We start from the raw sequence: 24,786 nt of genomic DNA, 5'->3' as shown, positions 1-24,786 counted from the left end.
GACAGGTGAGTGTCCATTTATTAAAAGTCAGCAGCTGCAATATTTGTAGCGGCTGGCTTTTAATATATATTTTTTTTTTTTAAGGTGCAGAACCGCTTTTATTTGCAAAATGTTATAACAGAAACTAAGAAAAACATGTTTTTTTTTTTCAAAAATATTTGGTCTTTATTTGTTGATTAAGCAAAAAAATTTTAATAAAACGGCAGAGATTAAATACCACCAAGAGAAAACTTTATTTGTGTGGAAAAAAAAAAAAAAAATAATGGAAAAAAAAAAAATGTAATAAAAAATGAAAAAAAAATAAATGAAAAATAAATAAAAATGGAAAAATAAATAAATAAAGAATTTTACATGGGTACAGTGTTACAGGACCGTACAATTGTCATTCAGAGTGTGACAGTGCTGAAAGCAGAAAATTGGCCTGGGCAGGGGAGGGGGGGGGGGGGGGTAAACGTGCCCAGTATTGACGTGGTTAAGGCAGGGCATTTCCATAGCTATAGTTATGAAGCATTCTGAAAAGTCAATGGATACTCATATATATATATATATATATATATATATATATATATATATATATATATATACACACACACACACATATATATATATAGTACTATATACTCCTATACAGTTTTCCTGTAAAATAAAATGATTTAAGGTATGTAGTTGCACGACGCTCAAGCCGGTATCAGTGCATGTTGCAACCTCTGATGTTTACTCAGATATCCTTGATGTTTAAAGGATTTCCCACACTCCGAACACGTCCATGCTCTGCCGCTCGTGTGTACTCGCTGGTGTTTGCCGAGCGCGCTTCTCTGCGTGAAACTTTTCCCGCACTCTGTGCACGCGTACGGCTTCTCCCCCGTGTGGATTCGCTGGTGATCGACAAGCACGCACTTGTACGTAAAACTCTTCCCGCACTCCGAGCACGGAAAAGGACGCTCGCCCGTGTGGCTTCTCCGGTGCGCGACAAGTCTTCCGTTCTCGGTGAAACGCTTCCCGCACTCCGGACAGGGAAACGGCTTCTCACCCGTGTGGGATTTCGCTATCGGTGTATGTTGCCATCTCTGATGTTTACTCAGATGTCCTTGATGTTTAAAGGATTTCCCACACGCCGAACATGTCCATGTCCTGCCGCTCGTGTGTACTCGCAGGTGTTTGACAAGCGCGCTTCTCTGCGTGAAACTTTTCCCGCACTCTGTGCACGTGTGCGGCTTCTCTCCCGTGTGGATTCGCTGGTGATCGACAAGCACGCACTTGTACGTAAAACTCTTCCCGCACTCCGTGCACGGAAAAGGGCGCTCGCCCGTGTGGCTTCTCCGGTGCGCGACAAGTCTTCCGTTCTCGGTGAAACGTTTCCCTCACTCCGGACAGGGAAACGGCTTCTCGCCCGTGTGGGATTTCAGATGAGCTTTGAGGCTGGTGTCGTGCGCAAAACATTTGTCACACTCGGAGCAGGAAAAGGGCCTCTCCCCGCTGTGGATTCTCTGGTGGGTAATGAGGCCTTGCTTCTTTTTGAAAGTTTTTTCGCATTGCGGACATGGAAGCCTCTGGAATATAATAGGTTGGGATTTTTTATTGAGTTTCCCGGACTCACCAGTTTCTGGTTGGGACGACCCCTGGCCCAGGTCAGTTGGTGTAGCTCCCAGAGCAGATTTGGGACACGTATACCTTTGAGCTCCGTGGGTTCGCTGGTGCCTGAGAAGATTATACTTCAACGTGAAACATTTCCCGCACGCAGAACACGAGAATGGAGACTCAGATGTACGCGTTCTCCGTTTTACCGCAACAGAAGATTTTGAAGTCAAACATTTATTGAAGTCAGAGCATGGAAGTAATTGGTCCTCCTGCTGAACTGGTTTTGAACTAGCAGAACGTTCCTCAGGATTGGACTCTTTGGATCGGTCTCCATGGCGCATTCTTGGATTGATTTTTTTGTCAGCAGGATGTGACTTATCACGGGATTGCAGAGGATTAGAGGGATCTATTGATCTCTTTATGCAGTTAGGTCCAGGATTTATATTTTGGGTTAAGGAGCTTCCTGGTGGAGAACATTGTACAACGCTGATATCTTCTGCCAGATGATCTGGAGATAAAACAGGACTTCCCTCCAAGGAATGACAGGCATCAAAATCATCTCCTGAAAATATGTTAGAACAAATACATTTTTTTATGATAGTCAATCATTTCATAGAGATCTGCCATGGAGCAATTATAACAACAGAAGAAAAGAAATCAAAGTGAACAAGGACAACTTAGCCAACTGTGTCATGTTGGGCCATCCTGAACATTCACTGATAAGCTTGCTAGGTTGAAGAACGGAGATGGACCTTTCATATGGTGTACAGTATCTCCTCCTCATTTGTTGGGAACATGACGTTATATTGAGGAATGGAGATGGACCTTTCATATGGTGTACAGTATCTCCTCCTCATTTGTTGGGAACATGACATTATATTGAGGAATGGAGATGGACCTTTCATATGGTGTACAGTATCTCCTCCTCATTTGTTGGGAACATGACGTTATATTGGGGAATGGAGATGGACCTTTCATATGGTGTACAGTATCTCCTCCTCATTTGTTGGGAACATGACGTTATATTGAGGAATGGAGATGGACCTTTCATATGGTGTACAGTATCTCCTCCTTATTTGTTGGGAACATGACATTATATTGAGGAATTGAGGTGGAGTTTTCTAATGGTAAGCCGTCATTAACCCCTGTTTCTCAGGGACACTCCCCATGAAACAAGTATCCCTGGCATGTCCCAAGCCGCAAGGCACTGCAGCCTAAACATTACACTGAGCAAACGTCTGGGCCATCCTGAACATTCACTGATAACCTTGCTAAGTTGAAGAATGGAGATGGACCTTTCATATGGTGTCCAGTATCTCCTCATTTGTTGGGAACATGACGTTATATTGAGGAATGGAGATGGACCTTTCATATGGTGTACAGTATCTCCTCCTCATTTGTTGGGAACATGACGTTATATTGGGGAATGGAGATGGACCTATCACTAAGCTTAATGGAGATGGGCAATCAGTAAGCTAGAATTACCTTCTTAAATCAATTTGCCATTTACAATTCAGTTTCATCTTACCCGGTGATGTGAGGGGCGGCTGATTGTCCATCATGACGTCCTTGTAGAGATCCTTGTGTCCTTCTAAATACTCCCACTCCTCCATGGAGAAATAGACAGTGACATCCTGACACCTTATAGGAACCTGACACACACAATGATACAGTCACCATCCAGACACATCCCTTGTCTGTTACTGGATAATGTCCCAGAATTCCCACCACCGCTCACCTCTCCAGATACCAGCTCAGTGATCTTGTTGGCAATTTCTAAAATGTTTTGCACATTGTGTATCTCTGTTGTCAAAAAAGAAAGCTCAGTAATGGAGCCTGAGCCGTTGGTCAACTTTGGTGGCCAACTACAATCTCTCCTCGTCGTATTCTGTGTGATAAAAAATATAAATATTAAATAATAGAATCCCCCACTTCTTTGGTCAGCACAGTATTTTGTTAATGGTGATAAAAGTGATGCTAAATTTTAGTTGCAAGGTTTCCTCACCTGACCAATCAGTAGTTCAGTAATCTTCAAAGCGAGGTTCAATACTGTCTCCTTCATGTGAAATCCTTTCTTTACATCTATTTGATCATTGGATTTCTCCTGATTGTCCATCATGACGTCCTTGTAGAGATCCTTGTGTCCTTCTAAATACTCCCACTCCTCCATGGAGAAATAGACAGTGACCTCCTGACACCTTATAGGAACCTGACACACACAATGATACAGTCACCATCCAGACACATCCCTTGTCTGTTACTGGATAATGTCCCAGAATTCCCAGAATCCTCCTCACCTCTCCTGTCAGCAGCTCCATCATCTTCTTGGTGACTTCTAGAATCTTATTCTCGCTGTGCATCTCAGGTTTCAAAATGTGAATTGGAGGAACCACAATCGTCTCACGGTCACCCAAATTCATACGAGGAAAAATCTGTTTTAAAAAAAAAAAAAAGCAACATAATTGTCATGTGACCTCCCAGAATCCTCCTTGCCTCTCCGGTCAGGTCTGAGTTTTAGTAATAGAGATAAGAGTGATGTCATGTGACCTCCCAGAATCCTCCTCACCTCTCCGGTCAGGTCTGTGTTTTATTAAGAGATAAGAGTGATGTCATGTGACCTCCCAGAATCCTCCTCACCTCTCCAGTCAGGTCTGTGTTTTATTAATAGAGATAAGAGTGATGTCATGTGACCTCCCAGAATCCTCCTCACCTCTCCGGTCAGCAGGTAGATGATCTCCAGGGTAAGGTCTAGCACCCTTTCAGCCATGTGACCATGGTCCTCATCCGTCATCATGGAGGTGGTCATGCCATCTGTACGGGTCTTTTCTCTCTGTGGACAGGTAGTAAAATAACAATTATCCAGACTGTAGGACCATGGATGGGGGATATATTATGTGGCTTCTTCTTATACAATACATGGCCACAGTTGTCCACTTGAATGAACAAGTCATTGTTCAAAACAACCAGTCATAGCCTTTGGTGTACCTTCTCTCACTAAGCAGATCACCAATAATGTAGGAACAGATAGCACCATAACTGTTTGTAATGTAATATTCGTATCTATATATTGTTGTACTGAATATATTGGGGCAAAAAAACGAAAGAAGTGTCCCTCATGAGATTGCAAACCCCCCCGCCCCCTGCACCTTTCTACTTCTTCTAAAGTGAGGATTACACATGTCTGTTGCTAGGCGGGTTTATGCTCAGCAGTTTCTGGCTCTCCCTTTATGCCTGTTTCGGGTTCCCCTCTCTAGCTGTCACTAGGCAGGATGACACTCTGCAGCTGTTACTGGGCAGATTTCTCAACTACTTGTCAAAAAAATAAATTAAAAAAAATAAAAGGATTGGTCCTGAGATTTCTCGACGGGAAACCTGGCCACCAGTCATGGTTCAAACCAACCTTTAAGGCCCCTTTCACACCAACCTTTAAGGCCCCTTTCACACCTGTACGACCTGAAAGTCACGCGACTTGAAGCAACGCCTGTGTAATCTTGAGGTCTATGGACCTCGAATCACATCAAAGTTGGACCAAAGTAGTGCAGGGACTACTTTGAAGTCGCGCAGATATGAACGGTACTCCTTGGAAATCATGGGTTACGACTTGTTACATAGTTGCATTGTAGGTGAGGTCAAAAAAAGGACACAAGTCCATCAAGTCCAACCCATGTGCGTGATTTCATGTCAGTATTACATTGTATATCCCTGTAAGGTGTTTTTCTAATAGTTTCTTGAAACTATCGATGCCCCACCGCTGAGACCACCGCCTGTGGAAGGGAATTCCACATCCTTGCCGCTCTTACAGTAAAGAAACCTCTACGTAGTTTAAGGTTAAACCTCTTTTCTTCTAATTTTAATGAGTGGCCACGAGTCTTGTTAAGCTCCCTTCCGCAAGAAAAAAGTTTCCTCCCTATTGTGGGGTCACCAGTCCGGTATTTGTATATTGAAATCATATCCCCTCTCAAGCGTCTCTTCTCCAGAGAGAATAATTTCAGAGCTCCCAACCTTTCCTCATAACTAATATCCTCCTGACCCTTTATTAGCTTTGTTGCCCTTCTTTGAACTCGCTCCATTTCCAGTACATCCTTCCTGAGGACTGGTGCCCAGAACTGGACGGCATACTCCAGGTGCGGCCGGACCAGAGTCTTGTAGAGGGGAGAATTTTCGTTTTATCTCTGGAGTTGATCCCCCTTTTAATGCCAATATTCTGTTTGCTTTGTTAACAGCAGCTTGGCATTGCTGAGCCTATCATTGTCATGCCTGTGAAAGGGGCCTAAATATTTTCTTGTGGGATTCCCGTCAGCAGCTGGATATTCAATGTGGTAGAGCTTTTTAAACATCCCTCTTTTTTTTCCAGCGGTCTGTTATTGGGGGTATCGTCGCAGTGTGGCTAAGTACATTTACTGTGCTAGTTCCGCTATGCTTGAGTTACAGAGCTTTTGGTTAATGGTTATCTTGTTGTAAGAATTGGTTTATGGTTAAAGAGTAAGGATGAGCTCAGGCGTGTTCGTCACGTGCAGAGCCCGCCAGGAAGTCGGCGCAGCGCTGCGCTAATCACAGGCAGTGAGATATTGCCCGATCTCTGCAGCCGCACATCGGGGCAATGTCTCACTGCCTGTGATTAGCACAGCGCAGCGCTGCGCCGGCTTCCTGGAGGGCTCTGCACGAGGCGTATGCAAACACACCTGAGCTCATCCTTATTAAAGAGTTCTGGTAAATATATTTGTTTTATTTAAATTGATTTAAACTTCCTTTTACTGTTTATTGTTTCGGGGTCTGCAATTTTATGGAAGAGGACGTAACATGGCGAGGGTGTTACTTGGTGTAAATATAAAAGAAAATATCTTACCAATTCTGCTGCCCAGCTCCAGTAACGTCTCCTCTCTACTTCCTCCCGACTCACCTCTCACCAGGAACTTCCTGTCTATACCTTACATCACTTCCTGTCTGAACCTGACATCACTTCCTATGTGTGCTTTTTATATCTTTTTTGTGCAGTTCCACAGAGGTTGCATTGACAGCTGATTTTTTTTTTCTTTTACTTAATCTTAAAACCCAAACAATGAAAAATAGAATTGAATTGATTCTGGCTTAAAGTGGAGTTCCGCTGATTTTTTTTTTTTTTTTTACAAGTCAGCAGCTATAAATACGGCAGCTACTGACTTTTAAAAAATGGACACTTACCTGTCCAGGGCACCCGAGATGTCGGCACCCGAAGCCGATCTTTCGCCGCCATCTGCGATAAGGGAATTAAGAAGTGAAGCCTTGCGGCCTCCCTTCCTGGTTCCCTACGCGCTGCGCGTTCCCACTGGTCCCTGCTGTCTCCTGGGACTCGTGTGCCTCCCAAAAGACAGCGGGGGGACAGACGGGAAGTGGCGTAGATACCTGCGGGTAGTGATGGACGAACTTCCGACGGGACGTTTCGCGAACGCGAAATGCGAACGGACCCAAACGTTCGCGAAACCGACCGTTCGCCGCGGGCCCCATTGACTTCAATGGGAGGCGAACTTTGCAAACCTTCATGTCGAATTTGCGGCCACGTGGTAATTATTAGGGGGTAAAACGTAGTCCCACCATCTGGACAATGACATAATACATGTATGAGGTGAATTTGGGATCGATAACTACAAGCATTTTTATTTTATTTGGGAAATTGTTCTAACAATTCAGGACTATGGAGCTAATGAAGGCAATGGAGGAGAGGGAAGGTCAGGGACCAGGGTAGGCAAAGAAGAGGGTGCAGGAGATGATCACCAGCAGCGTGACATACCGGAATGACACATGCACCGTGATAGAGGCATCTGACAGCAGCACCGTAATACAGAGCACTGACAGCAGCACCGTGACATACAGCGCTGACAGCAGCACCGTGACATACAGCGCTGACAGCAGCACCGTGACATACAGCGCTGACAGCAGCACCGTGACATACAGCGCTGACAGCAGCACCGTGACATACAGCGCTGACAGCAGCACCGTGACATACAGCGCTGACAGCAGCACCGTGACATACAGCGCTGACAGCAGCACCGTGACATACAGCGCTGACAGCAGCACCGTGACATACAGCGCTGACAGCAGCACCGTGACATACAGCGCTGACAGCAGCACCGTGACATACAGCACTGACAGCAGCACCGTAAGCAGCCCCAGGAGGAAGTCAGCACAGCACAGGGATGGTGTGATCCCCTCATAATAAGAACCCCCAGGAGGAAGTCAGCACAGCACAGGGATAGTGTGATCCCTTCATAATAAGAACCCCCAGGAGGAAGTCAGCACAGCACAGGGATATCATAAGCAGCCCCAGTAGAAATATGACACCGCTCAACCTCTTCAAAGAGGAGGGTAGGGGCATATAGTACGGTGTGCTTTTTTGGGTCAAGGAAGTGAGCCAAATGAATTAAGAAGGTCTGTGTGCTTGATTAAAAAAATAGTTTATAGACATATACATGGTCTACTGGTCACATGTGTTGAATTCCTCCGAGATCCATGCCTCATTCATTTTTAGAAATGTGAGGTAGTTAACACTGTGGTGAGCTAGGCGAGTACGCTTATCGGTCACAATCCCCCCTGCTGCGCTGAACGTCCTTTCGGACAGGACACTGGATGAGGGGCAAGCCAACAGTTCGATTGCAAATTGGGCAAGCTCTGGCCAGAGGTCAAGCCTGCCCACCCAGTAGTCTAGGGGTTCATCACTCCTCAGAGCGTCCACATCGGCCGTTAACCCAATGTAGTCGGACACCTGACGGTCTAGGCGTTCCCTGATGCTGGATCCGGATGACACCTGTCGATGGGTCGGCTGAAAGAATGACCTCATATCCGAAGTCACCAACACATCTTCAAACCGGCCTCTTCTTGCAGGCGCTGTTGGATTGGTACCCGCAAATCCTTCTCTGGGAGTGGGAATTGCTCCTCTGCCAGCGCACGCAAAAGCAGAATGCAGCATTTCTCGAAGCAAGGCCTGGAAGTGCTGCATTCTGACAGCCCTCTGCGACGGCGGTAACATTTCCGCCATTTTGTGTTTGTACCGGGGGTCTAAGTACGTTGCCACCCAGTACTGGTCCTTGACCCTCATGCTTTTTATACGGGGGTCCCTATTAAAACACTGGAGCATGAAGGCCCCCATTTGCACTAAAGTGGAAGCGGTGTGGTGGCCTGGCTCCTGCTCATCATCCAGGATAATGTCGTCCTCTTCATTCTCCTCTCCCCATCCTCGCACAACAGGGATCCCAGAAAGGTTTAAAGCATGCTCTTCTTGCTCCTGCTCATCCGCCCCGGCACCATCCTCCTCTGACTCCTCATCAGACTCCTGTTGTTGACTTGTCTCAGATAGAGTAGCCCCCCCTGGGAATTCATCCAGCATTGCGACTTCCTCATCTTCCCGCTCCTGCTCCTCCACAGCCTGATCAATGACACGACGCAATGCACGCTCCAGAAAGAAGGCATAAGGTACCATGTCACTGATGGCGCCATGGCTGCGACTGACCAGTTTGGTGATCTCCTCAAATGGCCGCAGAAGTCTGCATGTGTCGCGCATGAGCAGCCACTGGCGCGGTGAAAAAAAACCCAGCTCCCCAGAACCGTTTCTTTCGCAGAGTTCATACAGGTAGACGTTAACTGCACGTTTCTGCTGGAGCAGCCTATCAAGCATATAGAAGGTTGAGTTCCATCGCGTCGGGCAATCGCAAATAAGACGTCTGACCGGCAGATGGTGTCGCCGCTGAATGTCAGCAAGGCGAGCCATGGCCGTGTAAGATCTTCTGAAATGGGCCGAGATTTTCCTTGCCTGCCGCAAGATGTCCTGGACCCCAGGGTATTTGACAAGGAATCGCTGCACGACCAAGTTTAAGACGTGTGCCATGCACGGCACGTGCGTGATTTTGCCCTGTTTCAATGCGCTAAGCAGATTGGCACCGTTGTCACACACCACTTTACCAACTGTCAAATTGAGCGGTGTTAGCCACTCATCTGCCTGTGAACGCAAAGCTGAAAGGAGTGCCGGGCCAGTGTGGCTCTTTGCTTCCAGGCACAACAGACGCAGCACGGCATGGCAACGTCTCACCTGGCATGTGGAATAGGTTCTGGGGAGCTTGGGCGGTGCAGTGGAAGAGACGCTAGCAGCGGAAAAGGAGGAGGCAGCTGAGGAGGAGAGGGAGGAGGATGGAGTAGGAGGAGGAGAAGAAGAGTCAGGCCTGCATGCAATCCGTGGCGGTAAAACCAAATCTACACGGGTGCCACGGGTTACATGCTTGACGGCCGTCAGAAGGTTCACCCAGTGGGCAGTAAAACTGATATACCTTCCCTGCCCGTGTTTGCTAGACCACGTGTCTGTGGTCAGATGTATCTTGGCACCGACACTGTGTGCCAGAGATACATTCACTTGCCGCTGAACATGGCCATATAGCTCTGGGATGCCCTTCTCTGAGAAATACTTCCTTCCTGGGACCTTCCATTGTGGTGTTCCAATGGCCACAAATTTGCGAAAGGCCTCCGAGTCCACCAGTTTATATGGCAGTAGTTGGCGGGCTATGAGTTCTGACAAGCCATCCGCCAACCGTTGGGCAAGAGGGTTATCCGGCATCATCATTTTTTTACGCTCAAACATTAGGCCCACGGAAGCCTGCCTTTTTGCAGAAAAATGTGAGCTTGGCGTGATGGAAGGTGGAGTGGAGGACAATTGTGAGGAGAGAGGAGAAGGAGAAGTAGAAGACGAGGCTGGACGGTGAGAGCCTGCAGTGTGGCTTTGTGTGTTCCGTTGCTCCCACTGGGCTCGGTGATGGCTGCTCATGTGCCTTCTTAAGGCGGTCGTCCCTAGGTGAGTATTGGGCTTACCGCGACTAACGCGTTGACTGCAAAGATTGCAGATGGCAACGCTATTGTCAGCAGCGGACACGTTAAAAAAAGCCCACACTGCGGAGCCATGTGCCGGTGTCCTGGGAGCGCCAGATGTGACCGTACATGGTCGATGACTCGCTCCTGATACATTTGCAGTCTGCTTTGTCCCTGCTGTGCAATGTAAGTCATTGCTGCTTCTCCTCCCTATCTGCTGGTCCATATCTCCCTCTGAACTCCCCTCCTCTTCCTCTCTTGTGGGCACCCACGTGACATCACTAGACACGTCATCATCAACGTCACCTTCCCCACCGCTATAAGTAGAGATCTCGGAGTAGGCAGCAACACCGGGGACCAACCTCCTCCTTGGGCTGATCTGGGTACTGGCGTCAGACTGCTGAGTAGCGCTTGTTGCTACCTCCTCTTCCTGATCCAATACCAAGAGTGGCTGCGCATCAGAAATGTCCTCTTGATATGGATCGGAAAATAATTCCAGTGACTCAAGCGGAAGGTATGTGGTGGTGGTGGTGGTGGTCGTGTTGTTGGTGGTAGTGTCTTTGGGGGTGCACATAGCAGAGAGTGAAGAAGAGGGTGCAGATCGAGAGGATGAGGAGGGTGCAGAAGAGTAAGGCTGAGCGAGCCACTCAACCAAGTCTGGTGCATCCTTTAAAGTAATTGAACGCACCTTCTGCAACTTCCCACTTTGGCTCAAGCCTGTTGCTCCTGCCCTACCCCTACCACCCCTGCGGAAGGGCCTGCCTCTTCCTCTGCATGTCATTTTTTAAATGACCCTGTGACAAAACTCTTAGTCCCTATACCGCTGAAGGACTGCTGCAGTATAGGTGAGCGGTCAGCAGTGGTGCACGTCAACCCTATCTATTGTGGACCTATAGCGGTCCTTACAGAACAGCAGACTGTACCGCACTCAAGCCTATGTACCGTAGCACCCTATACCAAGTTACCAGTCCTTATAAGAACTTTTGTGGACCAAGCAGGTTGTGTATTAGTGTTTAGCAGACTGTACGTCAGTCCCTATACCGCTGAAGGACTGCTGCAGTATAGGGCAGCGGTCAGCAGTGGTGCACGTCAACCCTATCTATTGTGGACCGATAGCGGTCCTTACAGAACAGCAGACTGTACCGCACTCAAGCCTATGTACCGTAGCACCCTATACCAAGTTACCAGTCCTTATAAGAACTTTTGTGGAACAAGCAGGTTGTGTGTTAGTGATTAGCAGACTGTACGTCAGTCCCTATACCGCTGAAGGACTGCTGCAGTATAGGTGAGCGGTCAGCAGTGGTGCACGTCAACCCTATCTATTGTGGACCGATAGCGGTCCTTACAGAACAGCAGACTGTACCGCACTCAAGCCTATGTACCGTAGCACCCTATACCAAGTTACCAGTCCTTATAAGAACTTTTGTGGACCAAGCAGGTTGTGTATTAGTGTTTAGCAGACTGTACGTCAGTCCCTATACCGCTGAAGGACTGCTGCAGTATAGGGCAGCGGTCAGCAGTGGTGCACGTCAACCCTATCTATTGTGGACCGATAGCGGTCCTTACAGAACAGCAGACTGTACCGCACTCAAGCCTATGTACCGTAGCACCCTATACCAAGTTACCAGTCCTTATAAGAACTTTTGTGGAACAAGCAGGTTGTGTGTTAGTGATTAGCAGACTGTACGTCAGTCCCTATACCGCTGAAGGACTGCTGCAGTATAGGGCAGCGGTCAGCAGTGGTGCACGTCAACCCTATCTATTGTGGACCGATAGCGGTCCTTACAGAACAGCAGACTGTACCGCACTCAAGCCTATGTACCGTAGCACCCTATACCAAGTTACCAGTCCTTATAAGAACTTTTGTGGAACAAGCAGGTTGTGTGTTAGTGATTAGCAGACTGTACGTCAGTCCCTATACCGCTGAAGGACTGCTGCAGTATAGGGCAGCGGTCAGCAGTGGTGCACGTCAACCCTATCTATTGTGGACCGATAGCGGTCCTTACAGAACAGCAGACTGTACCGCACTCAAGCCTATGTACCGTAGCACCCTATACCAAGTTACCAGTCCTTATAAGAACTTTTGTGGAACAAGCAGGTTGTGTGTTAGTGATTAGCAGACTGTACGTCAGTCCCTATACCGCTGAAGGACTGCTGCAGTATAGGGCAGCGGTCAGCAGTGGTGCACGTCAACCCTATCTATTGTGGACCGATAGCGGTCCTTACAGAACAGCAGACTGTACCGCACTCAAGCCTATGTACCGTAGCACCCTATACCAAGTTACCAGTCCTTATAAGAACTTTTGTGGACCAAGCAGGTTGTGTATTAGTGTTTAGCAGACTGTACGTCAGTCCCTATACCGCTGAAGGACTGCTGCAGTATAGGTGAGCGGTCAGCAGTGGTGCACGTCAACCCTATCTATTGTGGACCGATAGCGGTCCTTACAGAACAGCAGACTGTACCGCACTCAAGCCTATGTACCGTAGCACCCTATACCAAGTTACCAGTCCTTATAAGAACTTTTGTGGACCAAGCAGGTTGTGTATTAGTGTTTAGCAGACTGTACGTCAGTCCCTATACCGCTGAAGGACTGCTGCAGTATAGGTGAGCGGTCAGCAGTGGTGCACGTCAACCCTATCTATTGTGGACCGATAGCGGTCCTTACAGAACAGCAGACTGTACCGCACTCAAGCCTATGTACCGTAGCACCCTATACCAAGTTACCAGTCCTTATAAGAACTTTTGTGGACCAAGCAGGTTGTGTATTAGTGTTTAGCAGACTGTACGTCAGTCCCTATACCGCTGAAGGACTGCTGCAGTATAGGTGAGCGGTCAGCAGTGGTGCATGTCAACCCTATCTATTGTGGACCGATAGCGGTCCTTACAGAACAGCAGACTGTACCGCACTCAAGCCTATGTACCGTAGCACCCTATACCAAGTTACCAGTCCTTATAAGAACTTTTGTGGACCAAGCAGGTTGTGTATTAGTGTTTAGCAGACTGTACGTCAGTCCCTATACCGCTGAAGGACTGCTGCAGTATAGGTGAGCGGTCAGCAGTGGTGCACGTCAACCCTATCTATTGTGGACCGATAGCGGTCCTTACAGAACAGCAGACTGTACCGCACTCAAGCCTATGTACCGTAGCACCCTATACCAAGTTACCAGTCCTTATAAGAACTTTTGTGGACCAAGCAGGTTGTGTATTAGTGTTTAGCAGACTGTACGTCAGTCCCTATACCGCTGAAGGACTGCTGCAGTATAGGGCAGCGGTCAGCAGTGGTGCACGTCAACCCTATCTATTGTGGACCGATAGCGGTCCTTACAGAACAGCAGACTGTACCGCACTCAAGCCTATGTACCGTAGCACCCTATACCAAGTTACCAGTCCTTATAAGAACTTTTGTGGAACAAGTGAGTTGTGAATGTTTAGCAGACTGCAGCAGAAGGGCAGCAGTCAAGTATAATATCCTTTCTATATTTGGAAGAAAGAATATTATACATGTACAAGCCTATTACTGTACCACTGATACCAGTCCTGAAAAGAACCTTTGTGGAACTAATAATAACAGCAAGTCTTTAAAATTACCCTCACTGCCTGACAACACTGCTTCCTTCCTGTCCCTATACAAATTGGCAAAAAAAGAGAACGATTAGTGGTTACTGGAACAGCTCTTTTGTGGACCTTGATAGTAACAGCTAATGATGATGATGATGATGATGATGATGATGAAAGACTAATCTGGCTGTCCCTGTAGCATACACCGTCCTTTCCCTTTCTCTAAACTAACAAAAGACACTCAGGCTGCTGCAAGAATCAGCAGCACAGCAAACCTATCAACACCTAACACCTATACCAGTCCTGAAAAGAACTTTTGTGTACCAAATAGCTAGTGGTTTATCTCTCCCTACTCCACACAGGAACCTGTCCCTATCTTAACAGAAGAAAGAATGTAAAATGGCCACCGGATCGGGTGTATTTATAGGTTAGGGGGAATGTACAAGTGTCCATGTGCTGTCATGTCTCAATTGGCTGTCCTGTATCACATGATAAACGTGTCACCAAAGGTTAAAGTTCTTGTATACATTAAACACGTAAGTCCGCCGCGGCGAACGACGGAAAAAGGCGTTCGAACGTGCGGACCGCGAATGTCGGAAATTCGCCGCGAAACGACCGCCGGGCGAACCGTTCGGCCATCACTACCTGCGGGTGGCGTGGGTATCTATGCCCAGAAGTGGGAGCAAAATACCTATATTAGACAGGTATCTGCACCCCCCTGAAAGGGGTCAAATGTGACACCGGAGGGGGGGGGGGGGGGTTTGGAAGAACCGCAAAAGCTGAAGTTCCATTTTTATGTGTGGAACTCCGCTTTAAGAACCAAAAAAGCAAAAACTTAAAGTGATACTAACGTCTCATTTCTTTTAGGTTAAAATTAACAAACATGTCATACTTAGCTGCTCTGTGTAAAGGTTTTATACAGAGCAGCCCCGATCCTCCTCTTCCTGAGTCCCTCGCCGGTGATCATGTCCCCCCCCCCTCCTGAGTGCCCCCACAGCAAGCATCTGGCTATGGGGGCACCCAAGCCAAGCTGCTGCTCTGTGTGTCCAGTCAGACACGGCCTCGCTTCCCCCCCCACCAATCTCTCGTCATTGGCCCGCTGAATTTGATTGATTGCAGTGGGAGCCAATGGCACCCCATTGCTGTCTCAGCTAATAAGGAGACAGCCAAGACTCTCCAGCACATCGCTGGATCGAGATGAGGCTCAGCTAAGTATTAGGGGGGCTGAGGCGGGCTTCAGCACATAGATGCATAGAATGCATTAAGATAGATTGGTGTAATTATTGCTTTCTATGTCTTGTTACAGTGATCAAACACTACTTCCTTTCCCACAGATGGAACAGGAAGTGAGGGGAATTCTCTCCAAAGCAAGGGAAATTTCCCTCTTGAGTTGTCCCCAGAACAGGCTCATTGGAAGGTTTACCATGACCTCTTTCCCTGGTAATAGCAGAGACACTGAAACTGCACAAATAATCTAACCCTTTCCCACTTTATCCAAAACTAAAAAAGAAATCTGCATACATCTTATATTTTGCCATCCCTGGCTCCTTCTTTCCAACCTCATCAACAATTAATAAACAAAACATTTTCTGATTTCATTATATACGTTTTTTTCATCACTTGGCCTCTGTGCTTCTCTATGCAATGCAAGCAGATCATGGCTGGTGGGAGGGGCTGGCAGGAGGGTGTGCATGGCTTCCCGAAAACATCACAGCACCCTGCCCCAGTACAATCTCTAGAGCCCTCAGTCCTGATTTGAGATGAGTTCTGCAAAATGTCTTGATTGTTGGGTGTCTGTCTGGAGCAGTGGACATTCCTTGGCATCCTGCCGAGGAGTATGGTGCAGTGCTGGAATGCTGGCCTTACAAGCAAGCGGGTGTACTACTAATGCCGCATACACACGATCAGACTATCCGGCGGACTTGACCGTGTGTGGGCTCCAGTGGACTTTTTCTTCCCGGTGGACAATCCGCTCGTCTGTGTGCTAGTCCGACTAGAGAAGGAAGTCAATGTCGCCACTTTCATCGGCGAGATTGACACCTTGCGAGCCTCGTCGCCTGGTATGGGTTTTTTAGGCCGTGGCGGTCCCCCCAAAGTCCATACCAGACCCTTATCCGAGCACGCAGCCCGGCTGGTCAGGAAAGGGGTGAGGACGAGTGCCCCCCCCCCCGACCGTACCAGGCCGTGTGCCCTCAACATGGGGGGGTGGGTGCTTTGGGGAAGGCTCCCCCACCCCAAAGCACCTTGTCCCCATGTTGTTGAGGATAAGGGCCTCTTCCCGACAACCCTGGTCGTTGGTTATGGGGGTCTGCGGGCGGGGGGCTTATCGGAATCCTGGAGTCCCCTTTAATAAGCGGGCCCCCAGATCCTGACCCCCCACCCTATGTGAATGAGTATGGCGTACATCGACCCCCGAAGTTGGAAGAAGACCCCTGGACGGTGACGAAGGAGAAAGCCGGGCTCCTCCGCTGGCAAAAGAGCGGCAAAAGAGCGGCAAAAGAGCAGAAGATAGTGGAGGACCCTCAAAGTCGGAAGAAGACCCCCGGAGCTGCCTAATAAACTACTTTAAAAACCTGTGTTGTGTATTTTTTTATTGATACTCCCCCCCCAGGTGAATGAGTAAGGGTACGATGTACCCCATACTAATTCACATAGGATGGGGGGCCGGGATCTGGGGGCCCCCTTATTACAGGGGCTCCCGGATTCCGATAAGCCCCCCACCAGCAGACCCCGAAAACCAACGGCCAGGGTTGTCGGGAAGAGGCCCTTGTCCTCATCAACATGGGACAAGGTGCTTTGGGGTGGGGGGGCCGCAGGGCCCACCCTTCCTCCCCAAAGCACCCCCCCATGTTGAAGGCATGCGGCCTGGTATGGTTCAGGAGGGGGGGGGGGGGGGCGCTCGCTCTTCCCCACCCCCCCCTCCTGACCGGCTGGGCAGTGTGCTCGGATAAGGGTCTGGTATGGACTTTTTTTCGGCGTAGAGGTTACCCTTAAAACCCATACCAGGCGACGGGGCTCGCAAGGTGTCAATGTCGCCGATGAAAGCGGTGACATCCCGTCATACCTGAAGTCACGTTCAAAAGACTTGTAGTCCCTGTGTGGGCAAGTTCGTTCATTTGGAAAGTCCGGCAGACCTCCTCCAAAAAACTGGTGGATTGTCCGCCAGAAATGTTCGTGTGTGGGCAATTCCGCTTGTTGCAGGATAGTACGATCGTGTGTATGGGGCATAAGAGGCACTGCAGCTCCAGGGTGATGGGCTCACAGAGAGAAAGGGGAAAGGGATATCTTACAGCAGTATAGTTCTGGGTTTACAGGCAAAAAAAGGGGTAACCGTCTGTTTGAGGTGCACAGGGGTCTCAGAGAATATAGGTACACAGGATACACGAGGAGTCTGGGACACAAAAAATACCAGTTGGTATTGATGAGGGAGAACCTCGCTTGCCCACACATACAACAAAAGTGAGGGCCCTTGGAAGGGTTGAGATGTAGAATCTAAGCAGCTGCCTTGTCTTCTCAAGAGCTCCTGAAGGTGGAAAAGGGTTATGCCGCGTACACACGATCAGAATTCTCGTCGGAAAAAGCTCTGATGGTTTTCCTGCAGGAATTCAACTCAAGCTGTCTTGCCTACACACGGTTACACCAAATTCTGATCGTTTAGAACACGGTGACATACAACACGTATGACGGCACTAGAAAAGGGAAGTTCAATAGCCAGTAGCCAATAGCTTCCGTCTCGTAGTTGAATCTGAGCATGCGTGATTTTTGGCGTGTCGGAATTGCAAACACACGTTCGGAATTTCCGTTGGCAAAAATTGAGAACGTGCTATCAATTTTTGGCTGCCGGAAATTCGGACAGCTAAATTCCGATGGAGCGTACACACACCGTCGCATTTTCCGATGAAAAGCTCTCATCTGTCTTTTTCTGTCCGGAATTCTGATTGGGTGTACGCTACAGACGATTACCAGGTTGTGGCCCTCTAACTGAACTGAGTGGGTAGCTACTAAGAATTAAAAGAGGTAAGAGGCTCTTGCAGCACTAAGGCACTGGAATCACAGTCAAGTACGTACCGTGTTTCCCCGATAGTAAGACACCCCCGATTGTAAGACGTATCGGGAGTTTCAGAGGGGTCGGCTAATATAAGCCGTACCCCGAAAGTAAGACATATGTCTTACTTTCGGGGAAACACGGGGGTATTGCCGCCTCCAGTGGCGTACTAAGAGTGGGGCGGGGGTGCGGGACGCACCGGGTGCCACACCCTGGGCGGGGTGCCAGGCCAGCGCCCTCCCCCTCCGACTGAAGAGATAGCGCCGTTCTGATCAGTCTCGGGCAGCGGCTGTCACTCACAGCCGAGCAGAGTGAAGCCGCCTCCCCCTCCTCTTGTATGGCTACACAGTGCTGTCCATGATGGAGAAGGAGGGGGAGGCGGCTTCACTGAAGCCGCCTCCCCCTCCTCCTCCATACACAGCACTGTGTAGCCATACAAGAGGAGGGGGAGGTGGCTTCACTCTGCTCGGCTGTGAGTGACAGCCGCTGCCCGAAACTGATCAGAACGGCGCGATGCAACCACAGAGAAGGGGATTATTGCGCCAGGTCCCGGATCACTGCCGACAGGTGTCACTGGCTCTGTGTCCTCCCGGTACAGGTCAGTGCTGGTCATACAGAGAGAGACCAAGGAGGGGGAGGGGGAGGGGGGGTGTGAAGAGATTCTCTGCAGCTCTTATTATGTAACCGCAAGATGCAGCTGAGGAGGACTACAAGTCCCAACATACCAGGCTGTGTGGGCTTACAGTTCTCCTCTGCTGAGCATAGCAGCTTTGTATGCTTGGACTTGTAGTCCTCCATAGTGCAGCCTTGCATGCTGGGACTTGTAGTCCTCTGTAATGCAGTGCAGCCTTGCTTGCTGGGACTTGTAGTCCTCTTCTGTAGCGCAGTGCAGCTCTGCATGCTGGGATTTTTTTCCAGTATAAGACATACCCCGAAAGTAAGACATGGTGGGGCTTTTGGGGATAAAAAGAAAGTAAGACACTGTCTTACTTTCGGGGAAACACGGTAGTACATTCTCAGCTCTCCTCCACCATCCACACTACATTCTCCGACAGCTCTCCGACAGTTCTCCCTCCACCATCCACACTACATTCTACACCAGATCTCCTCCACCATCCGCACTACATTCTCCGACAGATCTCCTCCACCATCCACAATACATTCTCCGACAGCTCTCCTCCCACCATCCACACTACATTCTCCAACAGCTCTCCTCCACCATCCACACTACATTCTCCGACAGATCTCCTCCCACCATCCACACTACATTCTCCGACAGCTCTCCTGCACCATCCACACTACATTCTCCGACAGATCTCCTCCACCATCCACACTACATTCTCCAACAGCTCTCCCTCCACAATCCACACTACATTCTCCGACAGATCTCCTCCACCATCCACACTACATTTTCCGACAGCTCTCCCTCCATCTACGCTACATAATCCGACAGATCTCCTCCACCATCTACACTACATTCTCCGACAGCTCTCCCTCCACCATCCACACTACATTCTCCGACAGATCTCCTCCACCATCCACACTACATTCTCCGACAGCTCTCCCTCCACCATCCACACTACATTCTCCGACAGATCTCCTCCACCATCCACACTACATTTTCCGACAGTTCTCCTCCACCATCCACGCTACATTCTCCGACAGCTTTCCTCCACCAACCACACTACATTCTCCGACAGTTCTCCTCCACCATCCACACTACATTCTCTGACAGTTCTCCACCATCCACACTACATTCTCCGACAGCTCTCCCTCCACCATCCACACTACATTCTCCGACAGCTCTCCTCCCACCATCCACACTACATTCTCCGACAGCTCTCCTTCACCATCCACACTACATTCTCCGACAATTCTCCTCCACCACCCACACTACATTCTCCGACAGCTCTCCTCCACCATCCGCACTACATTCTCCGACAGATCTCCCCCACCATCCACACTACATTCTCCGACAGATCTCCCCCCACCATCCACACTACATTCTCCGACAGCTCTCCTCCACCATCCACACTACATTCTCCGACAGATCTCCTCCACCATCCACACTACATTCTCCAACAGCTCTCCCTCCACCATCCACACTACATTCTCCGACAGATCTCCTCCACCATCCACACTACATTCTCTGACAGCTCTCCTTCCATCTACGCTACATAATCCGACAGATCTCCTCCACCATCTACACTACATTCTCCGACAGCTCTCCCCCCAAGATCCACGCTACATTCTCCGACAGCTCTCCCTCCACCATCCACACTACATTCTCCGACAGATCTCCTCCACCATCCACACTACATTTTCCGACAGTTCTCCTCCACCATCCACGCTACATTCTCCGACAGATCTCCTCCACCATCCACATTACATTCTCCGACAGTTCTCCACCATCCACACTACATTTTTCGACAGCTCTCCCTCCACCATCCACACTACATTCTCCGACAGATCTCTTCCACCATCCACACTACATTCTCCGACAGATCTTCTCCACCATCTACACTACATTCTCCGACAACTCTCCCCCCAAGATCCACGCTACATTCTCCGACAGCTCTCCCTCCACCATCCACACTACATACTCCGACAGATCTCCTCCCACCATCCACACTACATTCTCCGACAGCTCTCCTCCACCATCCACACTACATTCTCCGACAGTTCTCCTCCACCATCCACACTACATTCTGCGATAGCTCTCCCCACCATCCACACTACATTCTCCGACAGATCTCCTCCCACCATCCACGCTACATTTTCCAACAGCTCTCCCTCCACCATTCACGCTACATTCTCTGACAGATCTCCCCCACCATCCACACTACATTCTCCGACAGCTCTCCCTCCATCTACGGTACATAATCCGACAGATCTCCTCCACCATCTACACTACATTTTCCGACAGCTCTCCTCCACTATCCACACTACATTCTCCGACATATCTTCTCCACCATCCACACTACATTCTCCGTCAGCTCTCCCTCCATCTACGGTACATAATCCGACAGATCTCCTCCACCATCTACACTACATTCTCCTACAGCTCTCCCCCCAAGATCCACGCTACATTCTCCGACAGCTCTCCCTCCATCTACGCTACATAATCCGACAGATCTCCTCCACCATCTACACTACATTCTCCGACAGCTCTCCCCCCAAGATCCACGCTACATTTTCCGACAGATCTCCTCCACCATCCACACTACATTCTCCGACAGATCTCCTCCACCATCCACACTACATTCTCCAACAGCTCTCCCTCCACCATTCATGCTACATTCTCCAACAGCTCTCCCTCCACCATTCACGCAACATTCTCCGACAGATCTCCCCCACCATCCACACTACATTCTCCGACAGATCTCCTCCACCATCCACACTACATTCTCCGACAGATCTCCTCCACCATCCACACTACATTCTCCTACAGCTCTCCCCCCACCATCCACACTACATTCTCCGACAGATCTCCTTCACCATCCACACTACATTCTCCGACAGATCTCCTCCACCATCCACACTACATTCTCCGACAGCTCTCCTCCACCATCCACACTACATTCTCCGACAGATCTCCTCCCACCATCCACACTACATTCTCCGACAGATCTACCCCCACCATCCACACTACATTCTCCGACAGATCTCCCCCCACCATCCACACTACATTCTCCGACAGCTCTCCTCCCACCATCCACACTACATTCTCCGACAGATCTCCTCCCACCATCCACACTACATTCTGCGACAGATCTCCTCCCACCATCCACACTACATTCTCCGACAGATCTCCTCCACCATCCACACTACATTCTGCGACAGATCTCCTCCCACCATCCACACTACATTCTCCGACAGATCTCCTCCCACCATCCACACTACATTTTCCGACATATCTCCTCCACCATCCACACTACATTCTCCGACAGATCTCCTCCCACCATCCACACTACATTCTGCGACAGATCTCCTCCCACCATCCACACTACATTCTCCGACAGATCTCCTCCCACCATCCACACTACATTCTCCAACAGCTCTCCTCCACCATCCACATTACATTCTCCGACAGTTCTCCACCATCCACACTACATTTTTCGACAGCTCTCCCTCCACCATCCACACTACATTCTCCGACAGATCTCTTCCACCATCCACACTACATTCTCCAACAGATCTTCTCCACCATCTACACTACATTCTCCGACAGCTCTCCCCCCAAGATCCACGCTACATTCTCCGACAGCTCTCCCTCCACCATCCACACTACATTCTCTGACAGATCTCCTCCCACCATCCACACTACATTCTCCGACAGCTCTCCTCCACCATCCACACTACATTCTCCGACAGTTCTCCTCCACCATCCACACTACATTCTCCGACAGTTCTCCTCCACCATCCACACTACATTCTCTGACAGATCTCCTCCCACCATCCACACTACATTCTCTGACAGATCTCCTCCCACCATCCACACTACATTCTCCGACAGATCTCCTCCCACCATCCACACTACATTCTCCGACAGATCTCCTCCCACCATCCACACTACATTCTCCGACAGATCTCCTCCCACCATCCACACTACATTCTCCGACAGATCTCCTCCCACCATCCACACTACATTCTCCGACAGCGTTGCTGTTTAATAACATACTCAAGACAGTCAGAATTTTACATTTATTTTTTATTCTGCTGCCTAATGATACATGATTTGGTATACACAGGTTTCATACACATCTGTACTTTTGTACAACTATTTGAGATCGGTATACAGATTAAAAAATACAAAAATGATATTGGCATAAAATCGATTTCTGCTGACTGTGAGCAGAACATATAAGAATTATCATTTGGGACCTTGACTTGTTTCTCATGTGTCAGAATACTGTACAGCTGCCAAGGCGGTTTGAAACAAAAGGACAGGTTACCCTCTGCATACTACATCACTAGAGAATGGATTCAGTTACTGAAGGATTCCTAAAGTTTAAAATCAATATGTATCATTATTTGCAAAAAATATGGATTCCAAAAATCGCTCTCAAGGCCAAAATTTTGGAGACCAGATGGCAAATCCGTCCACAAGTTACATTCAGTGTTAGCCCTTGTACACACGGTCGGAGATTCCGTCGGAATGTTTCCTATAGGACCGTTTTGTCCGATATTCCGACTGTGTGTGGTCTGCATCAGACTGTTTCCGGCGGAATATCCGACGGACCAAGTTTTCCAACTTGACGGTAAAATTTTCCAACAAAATGCTCCTATCGGACATACTCCGATCATGTGTAGCCTACTCCGACGGACAAAGTGCCACGCATGCTCAGATCAAATTCCTAGACCAAAGCTATTGGCTACTAGCCTGAACGTAGTCCCGTCCTAACGAAATAACGTCATCACGTTATGTACCATCGGATTTTCCGACAATTTAGTCCGACCGTGTGTATGCAACATCACTTCTGGACCTCTTCCGGAATTAATCCGTCGGAATTACTCCGACGGATTTGGTTGTCGCAATCTCCGACCGTGTGTACAAGGGCTTAGACGAATGCTGGAGTGTTAAATCACCTAATCATTTCCCATATCTCAACAGCGGTGAAGCTTGGGCTTCAGCTTCTGGGTCTTCACATCAGCCATGGCCAACACAAGGGGTTCCCAATCTTCTTCATGGATATTTTTTGTTTAGTTTTGTCATGCAAAAAGAGAGAAATGAGGACTCACGATGTTCAAGAGCAGAACTAGGAACTTTCCCAGACATATCTCACCACTGGTGTCTCCAAGATACAATAAAAAGGAAAGTTAGCAGGATGCCCATCCCATCAGACTCCTACCATTATTTATTGGAGGTATTTATATGGCATTGACAATTTACTTCTGTGCTTTACATACTGTACATTCACATTAGTCCCAGACTCAAAGGAGCTTACAATCAAAGGTCCCTATTTCACATATATACACTCTATTGTCAAAAGTATTGGGACACCTGCCTTTACACGCACATGAGCTTTATTGGCATCCCAGTCTTAGTCCGTAGGGTTCAATATTGAGTTGGCTCCACCCTTACCAGCTATAACAGCTTCAACTCTTCTGGGAAGGCCGTCCACAAGGTTTAGTAGTGTGTGAACGTTTGACCATTCTTCCAGAAGCACATTTGTGAGGTAAGGCACTGATGTTGGGCGAGGAGGCCTGGCTCGAAGTCCCCACTCTAGTTCATCCCAAAGGTGTTCTATCAGCTTGAGGCCAGGCCCCTTCCTGTTCCAACATGACTGCACACCAGTGTACAAAGCAAGGTCCCTAAATACATAGATTACGAATTTGGGGTGGAGGAACTTGACTGGACGAGAAGGCCTGGCTCGCAGTCTCCACTCTAATTCATCTCAAAGGTGTTCTATCAGGTTAGGGCCAGGACTCTGCGCAGGTCAGTCAAGTTTTTACACTCCAAACTAACTCATCCATGCCTTTATGGACCTTGCTTTGTGCACTTGTCCAAATCATTTGGTGGAGGGGGGGGGGGGATTATGGTGGGGGGGTTGTTTTTTCAGGGGAGAGTCCAGTCATGTGTACGCGGCATAAGCCTTCCTCATATCCTGGCTGAAAAGCGTCCAGCATCATCATCATCTTCGAACAGGAAAGGGGCCATCCCCAAACTGTTCCCACAAAGTTGGGAATATAAAATTGTCCAAAATGTGTTGGTATGCTGACGCCTTAAAAGTTTCCTTCAGTCCAGTCAAGTTCTTCCACACCAAAAACTTGCTCA

The 24,786-nt window shown here is 48.7% G+C and overlaps 2 protein-coding genes across 2 annotated transcripts in view; both read right to left on the bottom strand.

Moving 5' to 3' along the window:
- LOC143955509 (uncharacterized) overlaps positions 1 to 24,786 on the bottom strand; it is a 92,450-nt gene that overhangs the window by 16,276 nt on the left and 51,388 nt on the right. Inside the window, 1 exon segment of the mRNA XM_077465543.1 lies at positions 684 to 1,360. Coding sequence (XP_077321669.1) covers positions 684 to 1,360 — 677 coding nt within the window.
- LOC143955809 (gastrula zinc finger protein XlCGF66.1-like) lies at positions 1,223 to 3,869 on the bottom strand. The gene is made up of 4 exons (XM_077465930.1): positions 3,584 to 3,869; positions 3,317 to 3,466; positions 3,107 to 3,230; positions 1,223 to 2,140 (listed from the first exon to the last, which is right to left on the bottom strand). Exons 1-4 carry the CDS (start codon positions 3,746 to 3,748, stop codon positions 1,362 to 1,364), a joined length of 1,218 nt encoding a protein of 405 aa, XP_077322056.1. The 5' UTR covers positions 3,749 to 3,869; the 3' UTR covers positions 1,223 to 1,361.

Source organism: Lithobates pipiens, unplaced genomic scaffold (genome assembly GCF_037356315.1).
Source record: "Lithobates pipiens isolate NorthernLeopardFrog02 unplaced genomic scaffold, aLitPip1_a1.2 Scaffold_35, whole genome shotgun sequence".
Lineage (NCBI taxonomy): Eukaryota > Metazoa > Chordata > Amphibia > Anura > Ranidae > Lithobates > Lithobates pipiens.
The sequence above is the reverse complement of the archived record's forward strand: the minus strand, read 5'-3'. Positions and strand labels throughout refer to the sequence as shown.